We start from the raw sequence: 23,450 nt of genomic DNA, 5'->3' as shown, positions 1-23,450 counted from the left end.
AAGAGCTGCAATGCGTTGAGGATAGGGCTAAACTTATAAGGCATAGGTATGTGAGTTATCTCTTTATAAGACAAAGGAAAGATCATGGAAAAAATCATTAAAATGGTATGAGTGCAGGTTGGGTCTGGTTATTGGGTGGTCCTATAACTTTGGATAGGAATCAGGTGAGATCAGGTCAGCACATCCTATGCTTCCTGGAAGATGATATAGATCAGTATGTAGGCCAGGACGCCTTGGACTTCTCTCCCTGAGGCAGCCTTGATCCTCATCAGGAAGGACTAATATTCTCTTTTACAAATGAGGAAGTTTAGATTCAAAGATATTAAGTGACTTGTCTAACAAAGAAGAGCCAAGATTTTAACCATGTTGTTCTTCATAGATCTTTGCCTCTCGAGAAGGTGAACTTGTTCTCATATTTCTACGGTGGTTTAAAGTTTGAGTTATTATTAATTTCCAAGATGTTACTTCTTCTGCCTCTTTAGTAATTAAGTAAAAAGCATGTCAAGAGACATTCATTTACCCGCCTATCAGTTAAATTTATCATATCCCCTGTAAATCATCTCTCTGCACACATTGAGTCAAGAATTGTATTAAGGACTGATGTTACAATGGTAAGCAAAACAGACATAGACTCCATCTTCATGGATTTATAGTTTGCCAGCAGAAGCTAGCTGTTAATATATAATATACACATGTGTATAATTACAAATTAAATGATAAAAATAGAAGAACAGGGAACTGTTGTAAAAGCATAAACCAGAGGAAACTGATCTAATGAAGATAGTCAGGGGAGGCTTCTCTGAGGAAGTGACTTTTGAGCTGAGCTCTTGAAGATACATCAGTGTTAACTGAGTTCCATGGTAGAGAGAAGAACAGTTCAGGGAAAGCAAACCACATGTGCAAAGACCTGAAATGGGAAAGGAGCTTGGATTTGAGTTGAAATGTCAGTGTGGCTGGAGAGTGAGGGGGGTGGGAGCATCAGGTAAAGCTGGAGAGAGAGAGTCTGTGTACTGCAGTGCCTTGTAAGCCACGTTAAGGATTTGGGTTTTATCTTAAAAGCAAGGAGTTTAAGCAAGAGAAATATCAAGATCAGATTTGCAGTTTTAGAAAATCGCTTGAGAAATGCTTCAAAAGAAACAAGTGTGTGGAGGAAAAAAAAAAAAACAAATAAGGGTTATTATAAGGGAAAGGTAGCTGTTTAGGTATATTAAAGCAAAATTTCTTAGATAAATTTATCTTGAGCATATGCCAAAGTAAATGAGGAAACTAGCACAGGTAGTATTCCAGTTCAAAATGAGTGGAGGTTTAGTGCATAGGCTTCCAGCTGGTTACAGACAGCTTTTACTCCACATGGTTATAAAAATGTCATCTTAATAATGAAAGGATTAAATATAAGGAGGTGGGGGGAGGCAAGGCAACAATTTGGAGCTATCTTCCGACCTGAACTATTAAGCAGAAATAACAAGTAATATATCTAAGAAGTGAACAATAAGCAGGTTGATTTCTGGCTCTTTATTAGATGACCAAAAACAAGGCTTATCCTTGGATGGTGGAGGCTTCCAGCTGTGCCAGATGGGGTCACTTAGACACATCTCTCCAGCTGTCAGAAGATTCTCAAATATTAAACAAAATGTTTCTTTTGCAAATGTAAGATTATTATAGCTTGGGTGAGGGTGATGTTTGTGTATAAAAATTGAAGATGTTTAGAAATTGGGAGACAATAACAGAATATACATTATGTGAAGATCCTCTTGCTGGTCATAAAATATTTTTAAACTTTCTACAGAGAGACCTAGACCCATGTAACTTTTTTCATGAGTTCACTCTTCTTAATGTTCAGCAAGATGATACTTTTAGCTCATTGAGTTAATTATTAACTAGAAATGCTAAATAAACTAGTCACCTCTCCCACTATTAGATTTGGAGATTCTAATGATGTGGTTTTTTTGTTTTGTTTTTTGCTGAGGAAGATTTGCCCTGAGCTAACATCTGCTGTCAGTCTTCCTCTTTCACTTTTTTTTTTTTGTATGTGAGCCACCACCACAGCATGGCCACTGACAGATGAGTGGTATAGGTCTGCGCCCAGGAACTGAACCTGGGCCACCAAAGCAGAAGGCACCAAACTTAACCACTAGGCCACTAGGGCTGGCCCTGTTTTTACATTTTTTTATAAACAATTTTTTATAACACATGAAATAAAAATTTTTTTTTTTTTTTTTTGAGGAAGATTAGCCCTGAGCTAACTACTGCCAGTCCTCCTCCTTTTGCTGAGGAAGCCTGGCCCTGAGCTAACATCCGTGCCCATCTTCCTCTACTTTATATGTGGGACGCCTACCACAGCATGGCATGCCAACAGTGCCATGTCCGCACCCAGGATCCTAACCAGTGAACCCCGGGCCACCAAGAAGCGGAATGTGCAAACTTAACCGCTGCGCCACCGGGCTGACCCTGAAATAAAAATTTTTTATAACACATGAAACAAAAATTTTTCCTTTAGTACAAAAGGGTCTCAAAAGTAGGAATTTTAAAGAAGTTTTTAAAATTGTATTTACTATAATCACACTTATTTTAGAAAATTTAGAAAATCCTGATTAATCAAAAGAAAATAATCATGATAATCTCACACCTAGATAACTCTTAATATTTTGATGTGTAGACTTAGAGTCTGTTTTTATACAGAGAATTTTTTTAAACAATTGGGATCATAGTCTCTTTTTGTAATATGATCGTTTTTACTTAATAAAATGTAGATGTTTTCCTTGTCGTTAAATGTTTCTCTATTTTATATCACTTTTTAATAACTTTATTCCATTTTATTTTTTGTGGAAATATAGTAGTCCATTGTATTGATGGTACTGTAATTTATTTAACCAGTCAGTAATTTTTTTGCTCTTCTAAACAACATTGTTGTAATAAACATCTTGCAGTATGGTATATCTTTGCACCTATTTCCAATAATTACCTTAGGATAAATTCCTGGAAATAGAATTGCTGATTTAGAAGTATATTCAGAATGTTAAGGCTTTTGTATGTCTTGTCAAATTGTTCTCCAAAAAGGTGACACCAATTATACACATTCGCCATCATGATAAGAGGGTGGTGGTTCTTCTCACTTTTGTCAGTACTAGCTATTAGCTATCAACTTCTTTATCTTTACTAAAAGAATAAGCTCATTTTGCTCTATATAATTTTATTGTTAGTGAGGTTAATTTTTTTACCTGTTTATTGACTATTCTAAATCTTTTACGTGTTAAGTACAAAAAAGAACAGAAAATAGTACAGAAACCATCGTTTCTGCATCCCTCTATTTCATTCTGAGTTGTTTCCATCTTCCTAAAGTACATACTTTAGTATTTCATTAATTTTAAGTCTCTAATGTAAGCTCTCAGTCTTTGTCTGCAAATGTTTTTATTTCAACTTTTAGTCTTGAATTATAGTTTACCTGAGTATTGAATTCTAGGTTGAAAGTTCTTTTACTTCAGCAGTGTGAAGATTTTACGTCATTGTAATCTGACCTCTGTGGCTGGTCTTGAGAAATCTGCTGACAGTCTTTGTGGGGAGCCTGTCGTTTCTTTTTGGTTTCTTTTTAAGATTGTGTGTGCGTGTTTGTGTGTTTGTTCTCCAATTTCTCTTGGTATGTCTAGATGTGGATTTATTTTTTTTTTTCCTGCTTTGGACTCACTCTGCTTATTGAATCTATGGATTCATAGCTTTACTTAATTCTGGAAAATTCTCAGCTATTGTCTCTTAGAACATTGCCTCTCCCCAGTTCTTCCAGTTCCCTGTGGTGCTTCCTTAGACATGTCTTTGGCCTTGTTCTCTTTTATAGCTCTTAATTCCTCCCTAAGTGGTTACAGCACTTGCCAATCTTTTAAATCCTTACTAGTTCTGGTACTTAAGATTTCCCTTCTTTCTCAAGATTTCTTTATGCATTACAAATAGTTTTTGTTGTATTTTATCCAATATATGTACGTATTTGTATGAGAACTTTTTTGCATTATCTTTTTTTTCTTTTTAAAGATTGGCACAAGAGCTAACAACCATTGCCAATCTTTTTTTTTTTTTCCATTCTGCTTTTTCTCCCCAAATGCCCCCAGTACATCGTTGTATATTTTAGTTCTGGGTCCTTCTAGTTGTGGCATATGGGACACCGCCTCAGTGTGGCCTGATGAGCAGTGCCATCTCCGTACCCAGGATCCGAACCAACGAAACCCTGGGCCACTGAAGCAGAGCGCGCAAACTTAACCACTCGGCAATGGGGCTGGCCCCTGCATTATCTTACTCTACCGTTTTTGCTGGAACTGACAGTCTTGCCAGCTAGTTTTCTTACACAGTTTGTTTTTTAAATGTGCTCCAAGAGTTTTTCAAATTATAATTATAAGTAATATTTGGATATTGTAATTCAAAAGAGGAGGAGAAAACAGTGGTTAATATTTTGGTCAGCCCAATACTGTAGATAAAATGAAGCCATCTTATAAAATTGATGAGTTTTATTGTTTTTCTAGAGTTTTGACTGTTGGTAATTTTGCATGGGATCTGTAGTTTTAAAGGGCCCTGAAATTTTCTGAGCCTCATTTAATATTTTTGGATGTAATGAACCCCAAAATGCTCTCATTGCACTAAATGAGAAAATATGGCATAGCAGTTAGGAGGAAGATCTGTGGAATGAGACTACTTGTAAGGATCCAGTCTTGTCCCTACCGCTTACTAGCTCTGTGACTTTGAATAAGTTACTGCTCTCTGTCTCAGTCTCCCCATCTATAAAGTGACAGCCTCATAGAGTTGTTGTTATGACTAAATGAAATACTATATGTTAAGTGGCAGATAGGAAGGTCTCAAAAATATTAGATATTATTAATAGATTGTTTTCATTGATTTACAATAGTTTTCTTACTTGACCCCTGCTCTCCCTGTCTGCAAATAGCCAGAGTCCAAATTATGTAGATTAGAACTTGGCTCAGAAATTTGACTTGCTGTTATAAGATATATAACTATGAAGATTTTTATTTTTTGAGATATGAAAGTAAAAATTCCATCTTTTTATTAAAAATATATGTGCACTTAAAGCCATTTCAGCTGTAGTGTTTTTAATATGCCACCTATGCCTGATTTAGCATTCTTGAGGATAAAAGCACTTTGACTAAGAACAGGCAGGAGCTGTCACCTCTAAAGATCCTAACACTACTAGTAGATTTAATTCCCAGAATCTTGTGATTCCATCTTTCTGTGTGTCAGCCATATTGTCAAGTTTTTCAATACAGTGTTCTGAGCAATTCCAATCTTTTCGTTCATCACACTGGATTGTCACCACAATCCATTGTGATGAAAGACAAGATTATTATTAACACAGAGTTGTTAAAAAAGTACAGTTGGAAAAGGGACTCGGTTGGATGGATGGATGGATGGATGGATGTATAAATACCATGCTTCATAACAATAATAAGAAAGAAATAGAGAAACTATTTAGATATTTCCCTGCTAAAGCATTATTGAAAAGGATCCACTGCGCTGCAAGGAGCACCTGTGGCCAATTTAAATTCATCCAATCAATCAATAATTATTTCTTATGTGCCTGCTATGTGCTAGGTAGTACTCTAGACTCTGGGAATCCATTAGTAAACAAAACACACAAAATGCAAAGAGCTTTCATTCTAGTGAGGGAAATAGATAAGAAAAATAAATTAAATATATAGAAGGAATACGGGAATATCGGGGGGTTACAGTTTAGATAGGATGGCTGGGGAAGGCCTCCCTGAGAAGATGACATTTGTATAAACTACTGAAGAAAATGAGGAAGTGAGCCAGTTGCTCATACAGGAGAAGAACATTCTGTGGAAAAGCTACATTGGGCCTTGCATATTGGAGGAAAGTCACTGTGTGTGGAGCAGAGTGAGGGGTGGAAAAGAGTGATAGGAGATGATGTCCCAAAAGTATCAGGGTGTGATTTTAACAGGATCACTCTGACTGCTTTGTTGAAAATAGACTGAAGGAAGGGTAGCAAAGGTGGGAGCAAGGAGACCAGTAGAATATTGTAATAATCCAGGCAAGTGATGATCATGGCTAGGACCAGTCTGGCCATATTGGAGATGATGAGAAGTGGTCATATTCCAGATATATTTTCAAAATGGAACAACAGAATTGCTGATAAATTGAATGTGGAGTATAAGAGAAGGCAAGGTATTAACTCCGTTGGGTTGGCCTGAGAAACTGGAAGGATGGAATTGCCATTTGCTGATTTGAGGAAGACTGAGAGAAGTGAGTTTGGAAGGAGTATCAGGAGTTCTGTTGTGAACATGTTAAATTTGGGATGTCTAATAAACATCCAAATGGAGATACTGAGTAGATGATTGGATATATGAGTCTGGAGCTCAGACAAGAGACCTAGGCTGGAGATAGGAATTTGGAGAGTGGTGAACATATAGGTGGTAGTCAAAGCCATGAGACCAAGAAAGAGAGTGTAGATGAATAGAAAAGAGATCCAAGGACTGATTCCTGACACACTCCGATGTTTCAAGGATTAAGAAGATGAGGAGAAGCCAACAAAGAAGACTAAGAAGGAGTAGCCAATGAGGTAGAAGAAAGCCAGGAGCGTGTGGGGTCCTGGAAGCCAGGTGAAAGTGTTTCAAGGAGGAGGGAGGCATCATCTGTGTCAGATGCTGCTAATTGGTCAAGTAAGCTAAAAACTGAGAATTTACCATTGGATTTACCAGAGTAGAGGTCTTTATTGATCTTAATATTAATACAAGTAGTTTTGGTGGCTTGGATGAGGTGAATGCTTCATTTGAGTAGGTTTCAAGAGAGAATGAGAAACAGATCAGGGAGAGCAAAAATAGCCACTTCAAGGAAGTTTTTTTGTGAAGAGAAAAATGGAGGGGGTAATGGTGACAAGAGAGGGTTCTTTTAGCTTGAAAGAAATATATACTGTTAGGAAAAATTTGATAGAGAAAATGAGATGATGCAGAGGAGAGAGGATACTGCTGGAGCAGTATCCCCAAATAGACGGGAATGGAACCCACACAAGTGGAAGGATCGGCCTCAACTGAATGTTAACTTCCCTTTGATATACTTGTAACATGATAAGCTATTATATTAAACATTTCATAGTAAACACTTGCTTCTTCCAGATTAAGAAAATGTATAATTTAGTTGTTGTTGCTTGGACTAGGAAAGTCCCTATCAGGCTAACTATACAAGTATCTTTAGGCATTATTTGAGGTGAGTAAGATACAAAGAATATTTTTTAGACATAAAGTCCTCTGTTACCCAAAAAGGAGGGATATCTTTCTTTCAGTTCTAGTTCTCATTCACTGTCCCATTACCACTTCACAAAGACATTGATTAGTTTATATCTTAGGTTAGCTAAGAATCTGATCAGCTACTTCTGGCAGTGCATTCTCAAAGTATGTATGATGTGGAATGAGTAACAAGTAATTAGACCAACTTTTGTATATCCTTTATGTACAGTAGCTTTGGAAAATCTCCCTCTTATAGGTAGAATTGCACTTAAAATGACAAATCCTGGAGTGAAACCACCTAGCTAATGATTGAATCTCCTTTACAACTTAAAATCTGATAAGGTACTCGATGATAGCTCCTGAGTTTCTACTTACTGTTGATGAAGTTCTTTCTCCTGTTGAGCCTAAATTGGTTTTCACATAATTAATTCTAATTTTCTTTGACAGCTTTGGGGCTTTACATAACAATTTTAATTCTTCCTGCATGCCTTTGAAGCAGCTGTCATGTTTCACCTGAGTCTTTTTCTACCTATTAAATGTTGATGTTCTCTCCTGTTGTCTGATGGGGTTTCGAGGCCCTTCAGCATTATCCGCTGTGGCTCTTTGTCAGTATCCCTCTTTAACTACAGTTCTTAGAATTGACCATATAATATTTTGTGTATTGTTGAGTAGTACAGTCATGTAACCTCCCTTTTTCTAGATACTATACCTTGATTAATGCAGTTTATAATCACATTTGTTCTGTTTATTTGTAGCTATATCTCATTCTCACGGAACTCACAAAAGCTTAGGAAGACCCCAAGACCCAAATCTCAACCTGTGCATTTGCAGTTATTTTTTGGGCCCAAGTACAGGACCTTATTTTATTCCTTCACTTAGATAAATTTGGCCCTTCATTCCAAGCTACCAACACATTTTGGAGTTCTTTCTTCCAACATAGTTATTATATTTCCCAACTTCATGTTACATCTAAAATTGGTGTACCTGCTTTCATGCTAGGTCATTGCTAAAAATGATGAACTGGACAGATCCAAAGACAGCCTTTTAGCACTCACTAAAAAATCCATATGCCAGGTATTTATTTAATACCTTCTATTTGCACTTTCCTGGTCACTGGAAAATTATAAATAAAAAGAAAAATCTTGAGGAGCTCACAGCCAGGGGGGAGAACTGATACACAGAATACAATTGCACAGGGTAATTACTCCAGTAGAATGTGAACAAGATAGATTGGGAGCACAGAGGAGAAAGCTCCTGAGTCTTCCAGGCAGAAACTTCCTTCCAGATTGTTAGTTGTCTTATCCTTTAATCGAAAAAGTACAAATCCACCCAATTGACCTGTCTCTGTTTCCCCATCTGGTTCACAAGGATATGGTGAAAGACCCTGACATATGCTTGCTGAAATCTGGCCACAATCTATTTGCCACAGTTCCCTTTTCTACCAACCTGATACCCTGCCAAAAAAAAGAAGAAAATGAAGTCATTGTTAGACTGACTTTTTAATGTAATGTTATTAACTTATATATAATATATATTAATTTACATACATCTTCAGGAGCAAGGGCAGGGGAAATGTGTAATAGAATAGAATAGACTCTAAAAACCAGAAGAGAAAAGTAGAGGCAGATTTGCAGGTCGAGATTCCTCAGTTGCCGTGGTTGAAGTTCCAAGTTGGGCTTTGTGCTTTCTGATGGCCAGAGCAAAACGGAAAACATGATGTTAGTTCTCACTGGCTGAGAGGAAAATAGTTCCTGTTGTTAAGTAGGGGCAAAGCTTTTTGTTAATACTGACAAGGGCACTGTGGGGGCTCATCGAGGGTACACTGGGAAATTTAATGGATAATGTCCTGAGCATCTATTTCTACTGTAAGGGCAAAAACAATTTCATTAGGACAGTGCTTCCTAATTTTATTATTAGGGAGGAAATTGCTCAGAGAACAGATTTAATACTAAAGGCTGAGAGAACTTGTAAAAAGGAAAGCTGTGCAACTTTGAACAAGTAAATTCATGGGAAATATGAAATCTTTTGTGGAGACACCTATAGCTTTCCTAGAAGATGGTTCCCCCCAGCACCAGTTTGGGAAGTGTGGCCTTAGGCTGTTCTTTACAGCATCCTTCATAAGAGAGGAGCACTAGTTCTTTGGCAGGTTAATAATATTTCTTATACATCCACACAAAATGATTCTTTGATCAGATAAATACAGGAAGCTCTGATTTAACCAAGTTTCTTTCCTGTTGTATTTCTCTTTAATAGACTAATGTATAACGTGAAACTCCCAGAGGGAGTTTTCTAAGCTTATTTGACCATAGCACCCTTTCTGGTGGTGTATCTGTTCATGGAGCATAAGTTAGGGAACTGAGAAATGAACATTTTACATATCCTTCAGGTAACCCTCCTCAAAAAGAAAGAATTTGGCAGCCACCTTGTCATCTATTTGTCAACCCCGGCCAGGATCTCTGTTGGGCAATGCTGTTCTTCCCTCTCTCACTCTTTCTCAGGATGATGTGGTCTCTTTCTCCCAACTCTTCTCATTTCCTCATAAGAGGAACCAAAGTACAAGTTCCCTTCTTCGCTTCCTCTGACTTTTTTGAGATGAAACTATGATCAGAGCAAGTAAGGAGCTTGTTGTCACATGACTTTTTTGCCAAGTTAGACTTCTGAGTAGAGACCCCCGTCACTGCAGTTAGCTTTGCTGAATTTGTGACTAGATCAGAGTTTACAATCTACGTTCTCCACCTGGCTTCCATCCCGCTCACAATATCATTATGTATAATAAGTCTAACATGTTTCTTTTATAAGTAGTTTTTTAAAAATGTAAACAGGCGAAAAATCTTGGTTCTAATTTGGTTAATTTTGGTTTTACTTTAGGAATCCCAAGTCCTAAAATGCAAAAAGAGCAAGTGTTGTATAACAGTGATTTTTAAAATAAACCTAAGCAATAGTACATTTAAAAAATACTCTAATGGGTATTAAATTTTATTCATTTATTTATAGTAGTCCAGAATCATATCCAGTATTGTCTTCGGATATATGTATTTTATAATTCTAAGTCTGTATTTGTAATAATTTGTGTCTTCTCCCTTGAATTCCTATACATATTCTCTTATGTTGACATAGCATACTTGTAATCCTTAATATCTATAAAATACTAGAATATTGTCAAATTCCATTTTGACAGATTTAAAGCCATTTTGACAGTTTTGAAGGCACTTTTACTTGACAGTTGAGTTTTTTCAAAATTTTTGCAACTTTAAAAGGGGTATTGCTATCATTATATGTTACCTTTTTTCTCTGGCTTATTTTTTGGTCTGTATTTCCAGAGATGGGACTACAAAGTCAGCAAATATAATTAATTTCCTAGCTTTTTTATGACAGTGATTTCCTAACCTTTTTGTTTTCTAAACTCTAGGTACAGGAGCTCCACGAGGAGGAGGCACAGTGGGTAAACTATGATGAGGATGAGTTGTGTGTGAAGATGCAGCTGGCTGATGGGATCTTTGAGACCTTGATCAGAGATACTATTGATGTTCTGAATCAGATCAGTGAAAAACAGGGGAGAATGCTACTTGTGTGACATCTTGCAAATAAATCGAACACTGAGTGCTAACATGAGTCCTGGGCCTTTCTGCCTCCTGATACACACCCCATCTCCGTCATAGCAAGAGTGCTTCTGGACCTCATGCCTGTTCCTAAAGACTGCTGGTTTGGAGTACATGGGACAATGCGGTATATCTGGTATTACAGCCTTTGCCTTTAGAGACTGTCCACTGGATTAATTGGTTATTTTCAGTGGGCAGGGTTGTACTCCTGTTGTCGACACACAGTATAATCCTACACCTTGTATTAGTATCTACGGGGTCTCAGATGAGGGCTGAACACCAGACTTACCTCTTATCTTAAACTAGGGTATCACTTCCTTGAGTCTGCGGTCAGGCAGGAGAAGTATATAGATAAATGCATCATACCTTTGTGGAAGTGTAATCCTGATCTACACCATGAAAGTCATAGATGGACATGATAGTCTCTAAACAGTATTAAACCCTTCACCACTTCTAAATAGGCAAGTTTAATAATGTGTGCCTATTTCACATTCTGAAGTTCATTTCTTTTTGAAGACCATTTTCTTCCATTATTGCAGTTGAGCAGCACCAAGTGGACTGTCAAGTTAACAGAAATCAATGGTAGCCTTGCTTTCTGAGCACCATCTAAAGAATTTTAAACCTTTGTATTATTTTTAGTTTTCTCTATATGGGCATGAAAACAAAGAAATGCCCCACTGAAGACTGGGCTCAAAGGACTGATGCAGGGCTGGCTCTTCTACCCCTTGTCTACCCTGCACTTTTCTTACTCCTTCTGAACCTCTGCCAGCTGCTCCCAGAATCCCAGATCCTCAGGACCATCTCAGGCATCCAGGCACGGCAAAAGTGGAAATAATTCATTTTGGCCTTCAAACTTTCAACCCCCATCTTTCCCCCAAGAAGTCAGAGACGCTGTTACTTGAATGATTTAGGAAATGAGTGTGTGCACCAAAGACACAAAGATATTGTCTATTGTTTGTGTGCTTGTTTCGTGCTCTGGAACTTTTTAATTTATTTTAAGATAAATTATTAAGTTGAAAATGTGTGTCCCTATTCAGAAGTGAAAGATTCTTCTTGTAATAGTTAAACTTCTGTCTTGAAGCTTCTATGGTTCATAGTCTTTGCACAGGAAACCTGCGGTTTTAACAAACCATCACACATATCGAAGAAGGCAGTTCAATTCAGTGAAAAGAAGATGAGCTTTCCCAAGATCACCTGCAGTAGCAGGAAGGGGATAAAATGATGTAAAGACACTGTAAAATTCAATTCTGCCTCTCTTGCAGCATTGCTTCTCACAACAATTACCTGTATCTGAAAAAAATATAGACTCCAGCTGCTACATGAGAGCATACGTGATGCTCTCCTGGGACCTCAGTACCTGCCTTCTTGACTGGTTTCTCCTAATCAGTCCTGTCCTTCTTCAAATAATCTAGAAGAATGTGGATAATCTTAGGCGTGAATGTAAATGCCTTAATATTGAAGGTCCTGATTAGAAGCATGATATAGACATCCACTGGATTCACATATATAAATATCCTGGAATGTTATAGCTTCAAAATATGTTAGAGAAACCCCAAAGATGGTATAATCTTTCAGTGTGCACATTCGTTCATTTCTGCATCTTCCCTCCAAACTTGCCTTTGCGTCTCAACTGTTTCACTATGCACACTTCCATTCTTCTTTGGTTTCATCTTGTCATTATGAAAAGCTTACTGAAATAATCATTGGAATATTTGCATTTTGCACAATGACTGGTATGATAGCTCTTGACAAATAAGGAAAGCACTGAAATGTTGTGATTGGGTCTCGGGAAATGCTCACATTGATGTGTTGCCAGCATTTCTTCTGGGCTTTTGGTGTTGAGCTCTAGTCTTGTAGCCATAATGAGCAAATGGACTAAGAGAAGCTAGGGTTTCTTGGGGTTCTTAACCGGTAGTGTGGAGATAGTATTTTCATGTGGCCAAGGAAAAGCAAAGGCTTTTCTTTTCAGTTTGTATTATTTGGAAGACAGAAAAATATCTTGTCGACATCCTTTGGCTGTTTGTAGGATTATGTTGTCCTTATGATACTGAAACTTTACAGCTGCTGTAAATTTTTTATAAATGAATATGAAAATAATATAATAGGAATATAGGTTGTTTTTCTACATCCTTATTATTTGGACCTAAACCAATTTTTAATAAGAAAGTTTATCTTTACTCTTTATGACATTTTGATTCCAGAAAAGGAAAAAAGATTATATAAATCTGTGGAATCAGCAATCTGGACTTCGAGTTCCCTGGTAAGAATGCTGCCAGGAATGTAGCAGTGGCTGTCCTGACATTCTCCCGCTGTCTTGACTATCTTGAGAGTCCTGGGTTCCAGAGAGACAGGAATACATCAGTCTTACTCCTTGCTAGAAATGGTCGTCCATAGTTTGATAGCAGAAAACAAAGAAATCTATAATTAGCAGATTTTTATTATTTTAACTACTTGGATATAATTGAAAAAAGGTTTATTGTTAGGATTAGGAATGATAAATATGGATACCCAGCCACTCGTTTCATGTTGAGATCTTTAATCAAGCTCTGCCTCTTAATCAAGAATCTAAATATCCCTCTTTCTGATCTTTGTTCCTTCTCCCCACACCCCCATCCTCTTTCACTCTTTCTTCATAATTCCTCTAAGAAAAAGATCTTTGCATCAGCAGTAATATCTTTTAGAATAGCACTATCAGAATTTAGTAGTAAACCAACATATAGGCTTCAGATTTATTTCTGAGTCCAAAATAATTTGTGCTATCCAGGGTCCTTAACTCTGGGTTAAATAAGTACAGGGTATAGACTCCCTCTTCAGGTCTAAACAGGAATTTTTACTCTAGGGAAAAGTGGGAAGAGCTCAAAAGTAGTTAGTTAGGAAGGTAATTCGTTTTTCTTTTACCTAAAAGAAAAGAAAATTCCTTCTGTGACTACAGGTCTCTGAGAAATTATCTTTCAAAAGAGATTTCATTGCTCATAAGAGTGTTGTGGCCTATTGATAAAAACAATTTTGTTCACTTTCTTGTCTTGAAAAAAGTGGCCTTAGCTTTTTGCAATACTTGAATAAAGTGTGTACTCGCACAGCATTAGAGACTCGTAACTTTTCTGCAAGAAGTTCAAACTTACATCTTTTACTACCTTAAGAATACTAGTGAATAAAATATTAATTCAAAGAGCAAATGATAGAAACTACAATGATGTTTAATGCAAATTGTAGGAATTTACATGTTTACAAATCATCTTAAACTGGTTGTGCAGCAACTCAATAAAATATCTTTGTATTATAAAAATGTGAAGAGAAATGTAAACTGATGTAAAGGCGGTACTGTCATTCTAATTAACCTATGTTTAATAGCTTTTCCTTCCGGACTTTGCAAAGCCTTCTCGGGAAACACATGGCAAAGCGTTCTCTGGGAGGCCCAGCCTCCGTGTGTGTACTGTATTGTGCAGACATGAAAAAACAAACCCGTTTACTGTGTATGTGTAAATAGCCTGGTCATCAGGCCATTTTCAGCCAATAGTCACATCCAGTGCAACTTTGCACAGAAGACTTAGGGTGTGGTTTGTAAGTATGATCTGTAAAATAACTGGGATGAATTCCCATGTATACCTGTGTAAATAGATTTGTTAACTGAAATGTACTTTAAGAAAAAATAAAATCTGTAAATAAACTGATTTATAAATTAATTTCATGTTAAATGTTCATTCTTTTCCCCTTTTAAGCCAAGTTTGGAAAGCCAGTTCCTGTAAAATTCACTTATTTCTGATTTCTTACTGGGCAATAGAATGAGGTGAGCTGCGTGTGGGAGCTATTCACTGTGCATAAAAGCCTTCACCACGCACGTCCGAGCAGCCTGGGCTGCTCTGCATAAAAGCCTTCACCACACAGCCTGGGCTTTGACGGTCATCGCTCGCTCGTTCAGCAGTCGTCGAGCACACCTTCTTGTTCTGAACACTGTGCTGAGTGCTAGGGAGATAGCAAAGACAGCAGACGTGGTTCCTGACCTCATGGAGCTTAGATTCTAGTGAAAAGGAGTCATCAGAAAATAATTTCAAAAACAATGCATGACAGATTACAATAGGTGCGCAAAGGAAGCATACACAGGGCTTAAGAATATGTAATAAAAGGACCCAACAAGGGCGGGGGTGAGTCAGAGTTACCTGACAAATTATCACTTGTTCTGTGATGAGGGGCTTCTTCCCTGTAATTCACGGTAAATGTCTTTTCTCCCAGATGACTTGAATTCTGATCACACTCGCAAAATAACACATACAGAAAAGTCACACAATTAAGCAGACCATGAAGAAGAGCAACCATCTGATGGCTAGGTGTGGAGGCTATAATTTACTTGTAGAAATATGAGCTTGGAAAAGAATGAAGCTAGAGATATAGTAGAATAAAAAAATTTCAGAGAAATCTGTGGCGCTCAGGATAATCTCTGGTCCAACAGATTAGAAGCAACCACCGTCATCTCGCCTGAATTCCCCTGGCAGCCTCATGCTGGCCATCCCTGCTACACCTTTAACCCCTGTACAACTATGAACTTAAAGAAATCCTTAGAAAAAGACTTGCAAATTGCAGCAGATTCTAAGAATTTTTTGACTCATAAAAGAGATTGGAGTGCCCACTATGTGCCAGATACTGTGTGTGTGGTGCTAAGGGACACTATAGTAATGACAGGTTGAATCTTGGGAAAAAACCCAAATATGTGTATCTTTGAATCAAAATATATGAAAATGGTAGATGGGAGGATGGCAATTGACACAGCAGAGCCAAGAATGGTGAGACCAAAAGTGGCGAGTGCCTGCAGAATTGAGTACTAGAGAAACAAGCCAATGCTCTACAAAATCCCAGAAAAGCTCAGAAACTGGAGGCAGTGACTGCCACAGAAAAAGGTGTGAAGCATCGTTTCACCATTCACTTGGTGGCCAGGCTGTGTGGCCAAGGTTAAAAGGCAGATAAGTGCCGTGCAGGGAAGAAGACCAGTGTGTGATATGAAGTCGCTGAGAACAGACAGCACCCCAGGGTCAAGTGGTACAGCGTTTCCTGACAGCAAGAGAGGAGAGAAAGTGCACAAGATCCAGCCCCTTGCAATGCCTCGGTCCCCCATGGCCAGCAGGTCCACTCTGAAGCCCGAGGGGTTGATGTGATGGCACACACCTCACTTCGTGCTGCAGTGGAAGGACCCCAACCCCTCCCCATGAAGTCTGAAATACAGAAAGCTGGGGACATGCCTGATCAAGGGCCAGTGACACATGTGCATAAGCAGAACAAAGGAGTACACGTTGAGTCTGAAGCAGGGCCAGGTATTCACCCGCAAAGTGAGAACCCAGCACACGCTGTGAGGACTCTAGCTCTTGGTAAGGAAGAGCTCCACCCCAAGGCCCATTCTTATGTTACCCTGCAGGAGGCGGCCAGCTGCGCATGACTGCGTTTCCCAACTGGGATGAAAACAGAGAAACTGCTAGAAGTCTGAAATGCTCAGACGCCCCTGGGACCCAGCCCTACATTGAGGATCCAGGTCACTGCCAATCCCCTCTCCAATGCCCTCAGGGGATAATTGATTCTCTGGAAAAACTGAACCAGAGGGGTCCTAAACTTGAGGATTCCAGGCACAATAAAGCACAAAAATGAGGCAACAAACTGAAATAAGGATTGAGTTAAGGTCTGTGGACGGAATGGAGGGATCTGGTCAAGCTTATTTCACATCCCCTCTCCCGGGAAGAAGACTGGGGGACGCTCCTCTGGAAAAATGGAATGGCCTTGGAGGAAAGCCCTGTAGTTACTGACATTTGGAGATTCCTCCAGAGAAAAAGTTGGCTTGCTACCTGACCTCCTTTCAGTGAAGTTGGCCGGTCAGAAGCCCCACCCATCCATCCATATTGAGTTACTCATCCATTTTTAGCACATCGCCCATACGTGAACAAATAGCCAACCATCTCAAGACATTTGAGAGAAGCCAATATGAAATAGACCAAACCAAAAAGAAAAAAACGAATTCTGGTGAAACAACAATGCACGGCAGAGAAGAAAACATCACAAAAAAACAACTATAATTAGAATCCTCGGCTGAGGCAACCTTGCATCCATGAAATAGGAAGGGGGTGCTCTAAAAGAGTAATGAGTCATAGAAGACAAAGCTCTCGACAGTTAAAGGTATAGCAGCCATGATGTAAAATTCAGTAGAAAGTTAGAAGATAAAGTTGCGGAAATCTTCTAGAAAGCAAAACAAAAAGGTGGATAAAAATAGGAGAGAAACAGATAAAACTAGACTACCAATCCAGGAAATCCAAAATCTAATTAATTGGACATCTAACAAGAACAGAGAAAACATGAAGAAATTGTACAAGAAAAAATTCCAGAACTTAAATATGTGAGTTTCCAGTTGGCAATGGTTCAATGAGTGCCCAGCACCATAAATAAACCCCCAGTAAGGCATATCATTGTGATATATTAGGACTCCACGGGTAAAGAAACTATTCTGAGTTTATAAAATAAACATTTTATAGAAATGTTCATTTCTATAAACATAGAAATAAGTAAAACATTGCAGATAAAGGATTAGGAGTAAAAACGTCATCACTCTCCTGAACAGAAACATTGGCAGCTTTAACAAAATACAGCAGAATTTTCAAAAATTGAATGAAAATTATTTTCATCCAAAAGTCTACACTTGGCCAAACAATGAATCAAGCGTTAAGGTAGAATGTGGTCAGTTTCAGACACGCCAAGTCCTTCCTTCCTGTCCTTTCTCAGAGGGCAGAAACCATGAAAGAAAGACTGGAGACTCAGAAACAGGATGAGATCCTTCCCCAGGAAGACCGTGAGGGAAATTCCCAGGCCGACAGCTGTCTTGCACACCTAGAGAGCCATCAGTCTAGATCAGAGCAGGGGGACAGAAAGCTCCAGAAGGAGGGTCTCCAGGCAGGAGGGAGCGGGGAAGGGAGGAGAAGAAATGACCTCTTTTTAGCCACATACAACTTTTAATTGAGAAGCTGTTGGAGGGTGAGAAAAGACGTAGTAGTAGGTTCAAAGAAGAGTGAGTAATGAGAAAATGAGGGAAAAGAAAGCATAGTACGAGTAAGGGACAATCATGGTACACTTCTCGGCTATGAGCAATGTGCATAGTCACAATAATGTAAGTGTTGAATATTGGGATATCACTGTTATTGAGAAGATGGGGGAAGGGAAGGGAGGTGTCAGCTAAATCTGCGTCTACCATATTAGGAAGTGTGATGGTTGATTTTACGTGTCAACTCGTCTAGGCCACAGTACCCAGATGTTTGATCAAACACTGGTCTAGATGTCTCTTGAAGGCATTTTTTAGATGAGATTAACATTTAAATCAGTAGGTTTTGAATAAAGCAGATTATCCTTCATGATATGGTGGGCCTCATCCAATCAGATGAAGGTCTTAAGAGGAAAAAAAGACTGAGGTCCCGGGGGAAAAGGGAATTCTGCCTCCAGACTGCGTGTGCACTTGAGCTGCAACATCAGCTCTTCCCTCCGTCTCCAGCCTGCCTGCCAGTCTACTCTGCAGATTGTGTACTTGCCAGCCCCGATAATCACACAAGCCAATTCCTTAACATCTCTCTCTCCCTCCACACACACATTCCACTTGTTTCTCTGGAAAACTCTGAGGAATACAGGAAGTCAATGGCTAAAGTATAAAACTAATGACTCAAGAGATAGCTTTTTTTTTAATAGAGAGGTGAAGACCAGAGCAAAGATGCTGCAATGAGATCATTAACCATGGCTGCTTCTGGATGCTGGAGAGGGGAGGATGAGGCTGAAGACTCCTCTGTGTGTGTGTACACATTTAAAAGCCTTCTTTTGCTATGTACAGGTATCACCTTATAATAAAAATTCATGTTCTCTTTCCCAAAAAATAAAGAATCACCAAAAAGGACATATTCAACCTCTTTTCATTTACTTTTCTGCTAAATGTGCACAGGGCACACTTAGATAGAATTATACTCTCCTTCCTCTTATAACTTACAAACAATTGCCGTACTGTTGTCTACGGAAGCTATATTTGGGTCGCAGCTTTTCAACCTAAATATTTTTCATTTCAAGTAAGAATTAGATTCAAAGAAATTAAAAAGTGTTGCTGTCATGTAGAATTTAAGTGGTTCATTTAACATAATTAAAAATATTTTAGTACCTTTGCATATTAAAAAAAAAGATGAAAGGTGTACATTTCATGGTAGGTGGATAGGGTAGGGGAAAGAATTGACATATTGTGTCACTAACTGCTGGCCTCAGTGTGTCAACTTGCATAGAACCACACTCTGGAGGCCAAAGTTTCTCTTGGTTCTATAACTCTACTACCTACCAAAATTTATTTTGTTTTCATGATACTGGCATCTTTTGCAAATAGATATCAAATTTTCTTGTGCTTTTGTTTTGAACAAAGAATATCATTTTAAAATACATTTTATGCAACTTCTCTCCCACCTTAAGAATGCATGTCAGGAAACGTGAAACCACTCTTTTAGCTCCAAACACATTCCAGGATTCTGAGTTTCCACAACACAGGGAGGCATGCGTGATGACCCATTTTAAGTCCAGTCAAAATATTTTTCAAAATAATAGTCATCTAGGGGCTGGCCTTGTGACATAGTGGTTAAGTTCTGTGTGCTCTGCTTCGGCAGCCGGCATTCGCAGGTTTGGGTCCCGGACCTACACCACTCATCAGCCATGCTGTGGTGGCAACCCACATATAAAGTGGAGGAAGATTGGCACAGATATTAGCTCAGGGCTAATCTTCCTCAGTAAAAAAATAAAAATAAAGTTTAAAATAATAATCCTCTACATAGCTTCCTTAACTGGTCTGTCAACGTTATTGCTACTATTTTGAGAAAATTAATTTAAACAATTAGATGAGCTAAATGGATTAAACTTCAAATTCCTAGTGTGAGTCTCAAGGTTGAGTTTCCTCACTTAGAGAAGAGGGATAGAAAAGGCATTTACTCAAGAATTCCTCAGGAGCTACAGTATTTATAGTCCCTGCTTCCGGCCTTTGAGGTCATTATCTTGTTAATTCTACTTCCTGAAAGTGGAGTTGTCCAAAATATACATAACACGAGAGTTGTCTTAAGAAGCATCTGCACTATTTTCATCATTTTGGGAGACCCAGAACAGCAGACAGGAGAATCTGCTGGTTTCTGAAGAAGTTGAACCACTGCGGGATTCTGCTCTTCAAAGAGGGGCCAGTGAATGGAAACAAGGTCTTTTTGGTTTCTCCATCTTTACTTACAAGAAGAGCTAAGGATCTCAGTATGTGAAGTACCCAATATGAAAAGGAAACTCTACTGAGAAGAACCAGAACAGTTAATATGCATTTGACTGCAAGGAACAGAATACTTGATTAAAAGATCAAAAACAGGGCCCGTCCCCCTGGCCGAGTGGTTAAGTTTGCGCGCTCCGCTTGGGAGGCCTGGGGTTTTGCCAGTTTGGATCCTGGGCTCGGACATGGCACCACTTGTCAAGCCATGCTGAGGTGGCGTCCCACATGCACAGCCAGAGGCACTCACAACTGGAACATACAACTATGTATGGGGGGGCTTTGGGGAGAAGAAGAAGAAGAAGAAAGGAAGAAGATTGGCAACAGATGTTAGCTCAGGTGACAATCTTTAAAAAAAAAAAAGAGCGATTTCTCCATAGCAGTTACAGCTGAGGAAATCCAGAAGCATGTTGGTGCGCAATTTTAAAAAAAAGATCAAAACCAGTGGCTTATATTTCTTACACAACAAGGAATTCAGAGGTAGATAACACCAGGTTGGTCGATGACTTTTCAGTGTCAGAGCTTTGTGTCAACTCCTCCTCAATTGTCTTGGTCATGATGATCAGATGGCCAGATCGGCTCCAAGGACCCTGTCTTCACACAGCCACATCCAAAGCGAGGAGAGAGGGAAGGACTTCTGTTTATCTTATTCTCTCTTTTAATTGGAGAGTGAAATTACTCCCAGAAATTACAATGGATAATTCTTTTTAAATGACATTAGAAAATTAATGTGTTTATTGAAAAAGTATTCATGTGAGCAAACAAGAAATGGGTTCATATGAGCAAAAAAGATTAAAAACTTTAATTTAAAAGATATTTAAAATTATTCCCATAAGTCCCCAGCGAACCTCCTTTATGTGTTGTTGGCCACAGTGCCCTCCTCAAAACGTAAGAGACTCAGAAAGCAAGTATCCAGAATTTTCAGCTTCTGAAGACAGGTCCCGTGGGTCAGGAAGCAGATTGGGAATATGGCTGTTTATTTCACAACCAGCAGTGTCTGCGAATGTATAGATGCCAAGCCGCTGACTTTCTTGGTAAAATGATGAGTTTGTGACTAAATAAAGGTGTCACTGAGGAACACTTGCTGACCTGCTGCGTTCTCATGCCAACACCCTTCTGTGTGCTCCGGTCTGACCAGAAGGGCCATCCCTCCACCCAATGGGTACAACCGTATGCCAGACAGCCCCAGAATGGAGCAATTTCTCCAGTTTTAAAAGCATCAGAGAAGCCATTACTCTTGATCTTCAAATTTCCCTTGCATGACTTACAATCAGGGTGTGGAGACAAAACCCACACATATTAATAAGTAAAGGACACCATTAGGTAATACCCATCCTGGGCTAGGGTCATCCATCCATTCATTCAGTCCAAAAATGTCTACCATGTTCTGGAACTGCTCTGTGGACTATGGATCCCAACAGAAAGCAAGAAACCAAGGTCCCTGTTGTAATTGCTTACATTCTAGTGTGAGGAGACAAACAATAAACAAGTAAACCGATGCATAAGGAGGGTAGTGATAAGATCTGGGAAGACACTGGAACAGGGGAAGTAAGACAGGGGATGGGGGCAGGGAAGGGCAGAGATGGCCTTTCTGAGAAACTAACATTTGAGCTGAGACCTGACGGATGAGAAGGAGCCATTTGTGAGAAGATCTGAGGGAAGAGCATTCCAGCCCCTGCAGAGAGAACAGCCAGTGCCAAGGCCCTAAGATGGGAATGAGGAACAGAAAAAAGATTGATGTGAGCAAGAGAGAATGGCAGCCACTGAGACTGGCCCATACCACAAAGGCCATGGTGATGGGTTGGGATGTATTCAAGGTACTGTGTCACCTTGGAGACTTGGGGAGTGACATGATCCAGCCTGCACTTTTAAAAGCTCCCTCTGGCTGCTGGGTGCAGAATGGATTTTAATGGGGCAAGTGCTGAAGCAGAACAACGAATGAAGAAGCTATTGCAGGAGACGACAGTAACGTGGACTGGAGTGTGAGCTGTAAATGAGAGATGGAGAGGGGAGATCTCAGAGCAGAGGCCACGGGACTGCTGCTCGATTGAATGCAGGTGGTGAGGGAAGGAGGGACTTGGGCCCGACATCAGGTGGCCTGTGTGCCATTGACAGAGACGAGGAAGGCTGGGGCCAAGATGCCTCGTGGCACTTATAAATTCAGATTATTCACTGGGGGGAGACGACTGTGACCTACGGTACCAAAGAAATCCTTCAGAAGGGAGTGTGTCCTGGGCATTTGGCTTGAGGAAGAGAAGGCTCGGAGGGTGTTTCTTGCCAAGGGAAACTATGAGTTCAAAATGGAAAGGCAGGCTGTCCTGATTGTAGCAGTGTTCACACGGGAGGACAGAGCTGTGATAAGACCACATTACGGCCATTTTTAACTTTATTTAGTAGATGATTCCTCTAGTCTGTTCCTTAGCAACCACAGGGTGACAGGTGTGCTCACAGGTATGAATGTCTGAACGGTGGGAGGCCTCAAAGGAGGGTCAAGAGGCCTCACTGCGAGGCATTAAATACTTGGTGTAATTTACCACAACCAGGGGTCAGTTCCCCAATGCGAGAGGTTTAGAAACTAGAACATATCAGTTCTCCCAGAGACGAGCAGGCACTCTGGAGAAATCAGAATAAGCCTCATAAATTGGAAGAATAAACCAGAAAGCCATCGTACTAATTTACAGTGGAGAGTGTCATTTTCCAAAGACCCAAATCCCCCCATTTCTGCCCCCTCCCCTTTCCTATCCCAGAAGCTGCTGCATCATACTTAGAAGAGAGTTTGGTGAGCGTGGAAAGGAGCCAATGTCTTGAGGGACTTTGCACCCAGACCTGGGCCCAGAAAATGCTCTCCCTCCCCTCTGATGCCTGGCTGCTCCCGTCTCCACTCAGCTTCTCTCCTCCTGGACAATGTGGACCAGCACAACTGCCAGGTTTGCTTCTCAGACTCTCCAGCAAAAACCGTCACAATACATAGGATGACTCATTGAGCACTAGCTTACCCTGTGCTGAGGACTTCGCATACATCACTGGATCTAGTCCCCACAACCACTTTATGAGGAAGGCTTGTTTTACTGGGAGGAGATCGAAATTTAAAGGTTAAGGAGGTTTTGTTTGCCCAAAAACACGGACCTTTCGAGTGACACAACCTGGACTCACCTGGGTCTGCCTGGCTCCCAAAGCCAAGCCTTTTTTCCATTGTTTATTTTGGTCATTGTCCCTTCTATTGGAGCATCTTCCTCAGAACTCAGAATGAGTTCCATCGTCTCCCATGTAACTCTGGCAGGGCAACCTCAGGCCTCAGGTCACATCCTAGATAAGACCCCAAGAACTGTCCAC

General features: G+C 39.7%; 1 protein-coding gene across 4 annotated transcripts in view; it reads left to right on the top strand.

The window, feature by feature from the left end:
- CEP350 (centrosomal protein 350) overlaps nt 1-14,517 on the top strand; it is a 160,636-nt gene extending 146,119 nt beyond the window's left edge. For all 4 annotated transcript variants that reach the window (XM_014845276.3, XM_070498074.1, XM_070498076.1 and 1 more), the window contains one exon: nt 10,645-14,517. In XM_014845276.3, coding sequence (XP_014700762.3) covers nt 10,645-10,809 — 165 coding nt within the window. In that variant the 3' untranslated portion in view covers nt 10,810-14,517. The remainder of the gene's footprint in view (nt 1-10,644) is intronic.
- The last annotated feature ends 8,933 nt before the right edge of the window (nt 14,518-23,450 follow it).

This window comes from Equus asinus, chromosome 25 (genome assembly GCF_041296235.1).
Source record: "Equus asinus isolate D_3611 breed Donkey chromosome 25, EquAss-T2T_v2, whole genome shotgun sequence".
In the NCBI taxonomy this organism is placed as follows: domain Eukaryota; kingdom Metazoa; phylum Chordata; class Mammalia; order Perissodactyla; family Equidae; genus Equus; species Equus asinus.
This window is presented reverse-complemented; position numbering and strand designations above follow the sequence as displayed.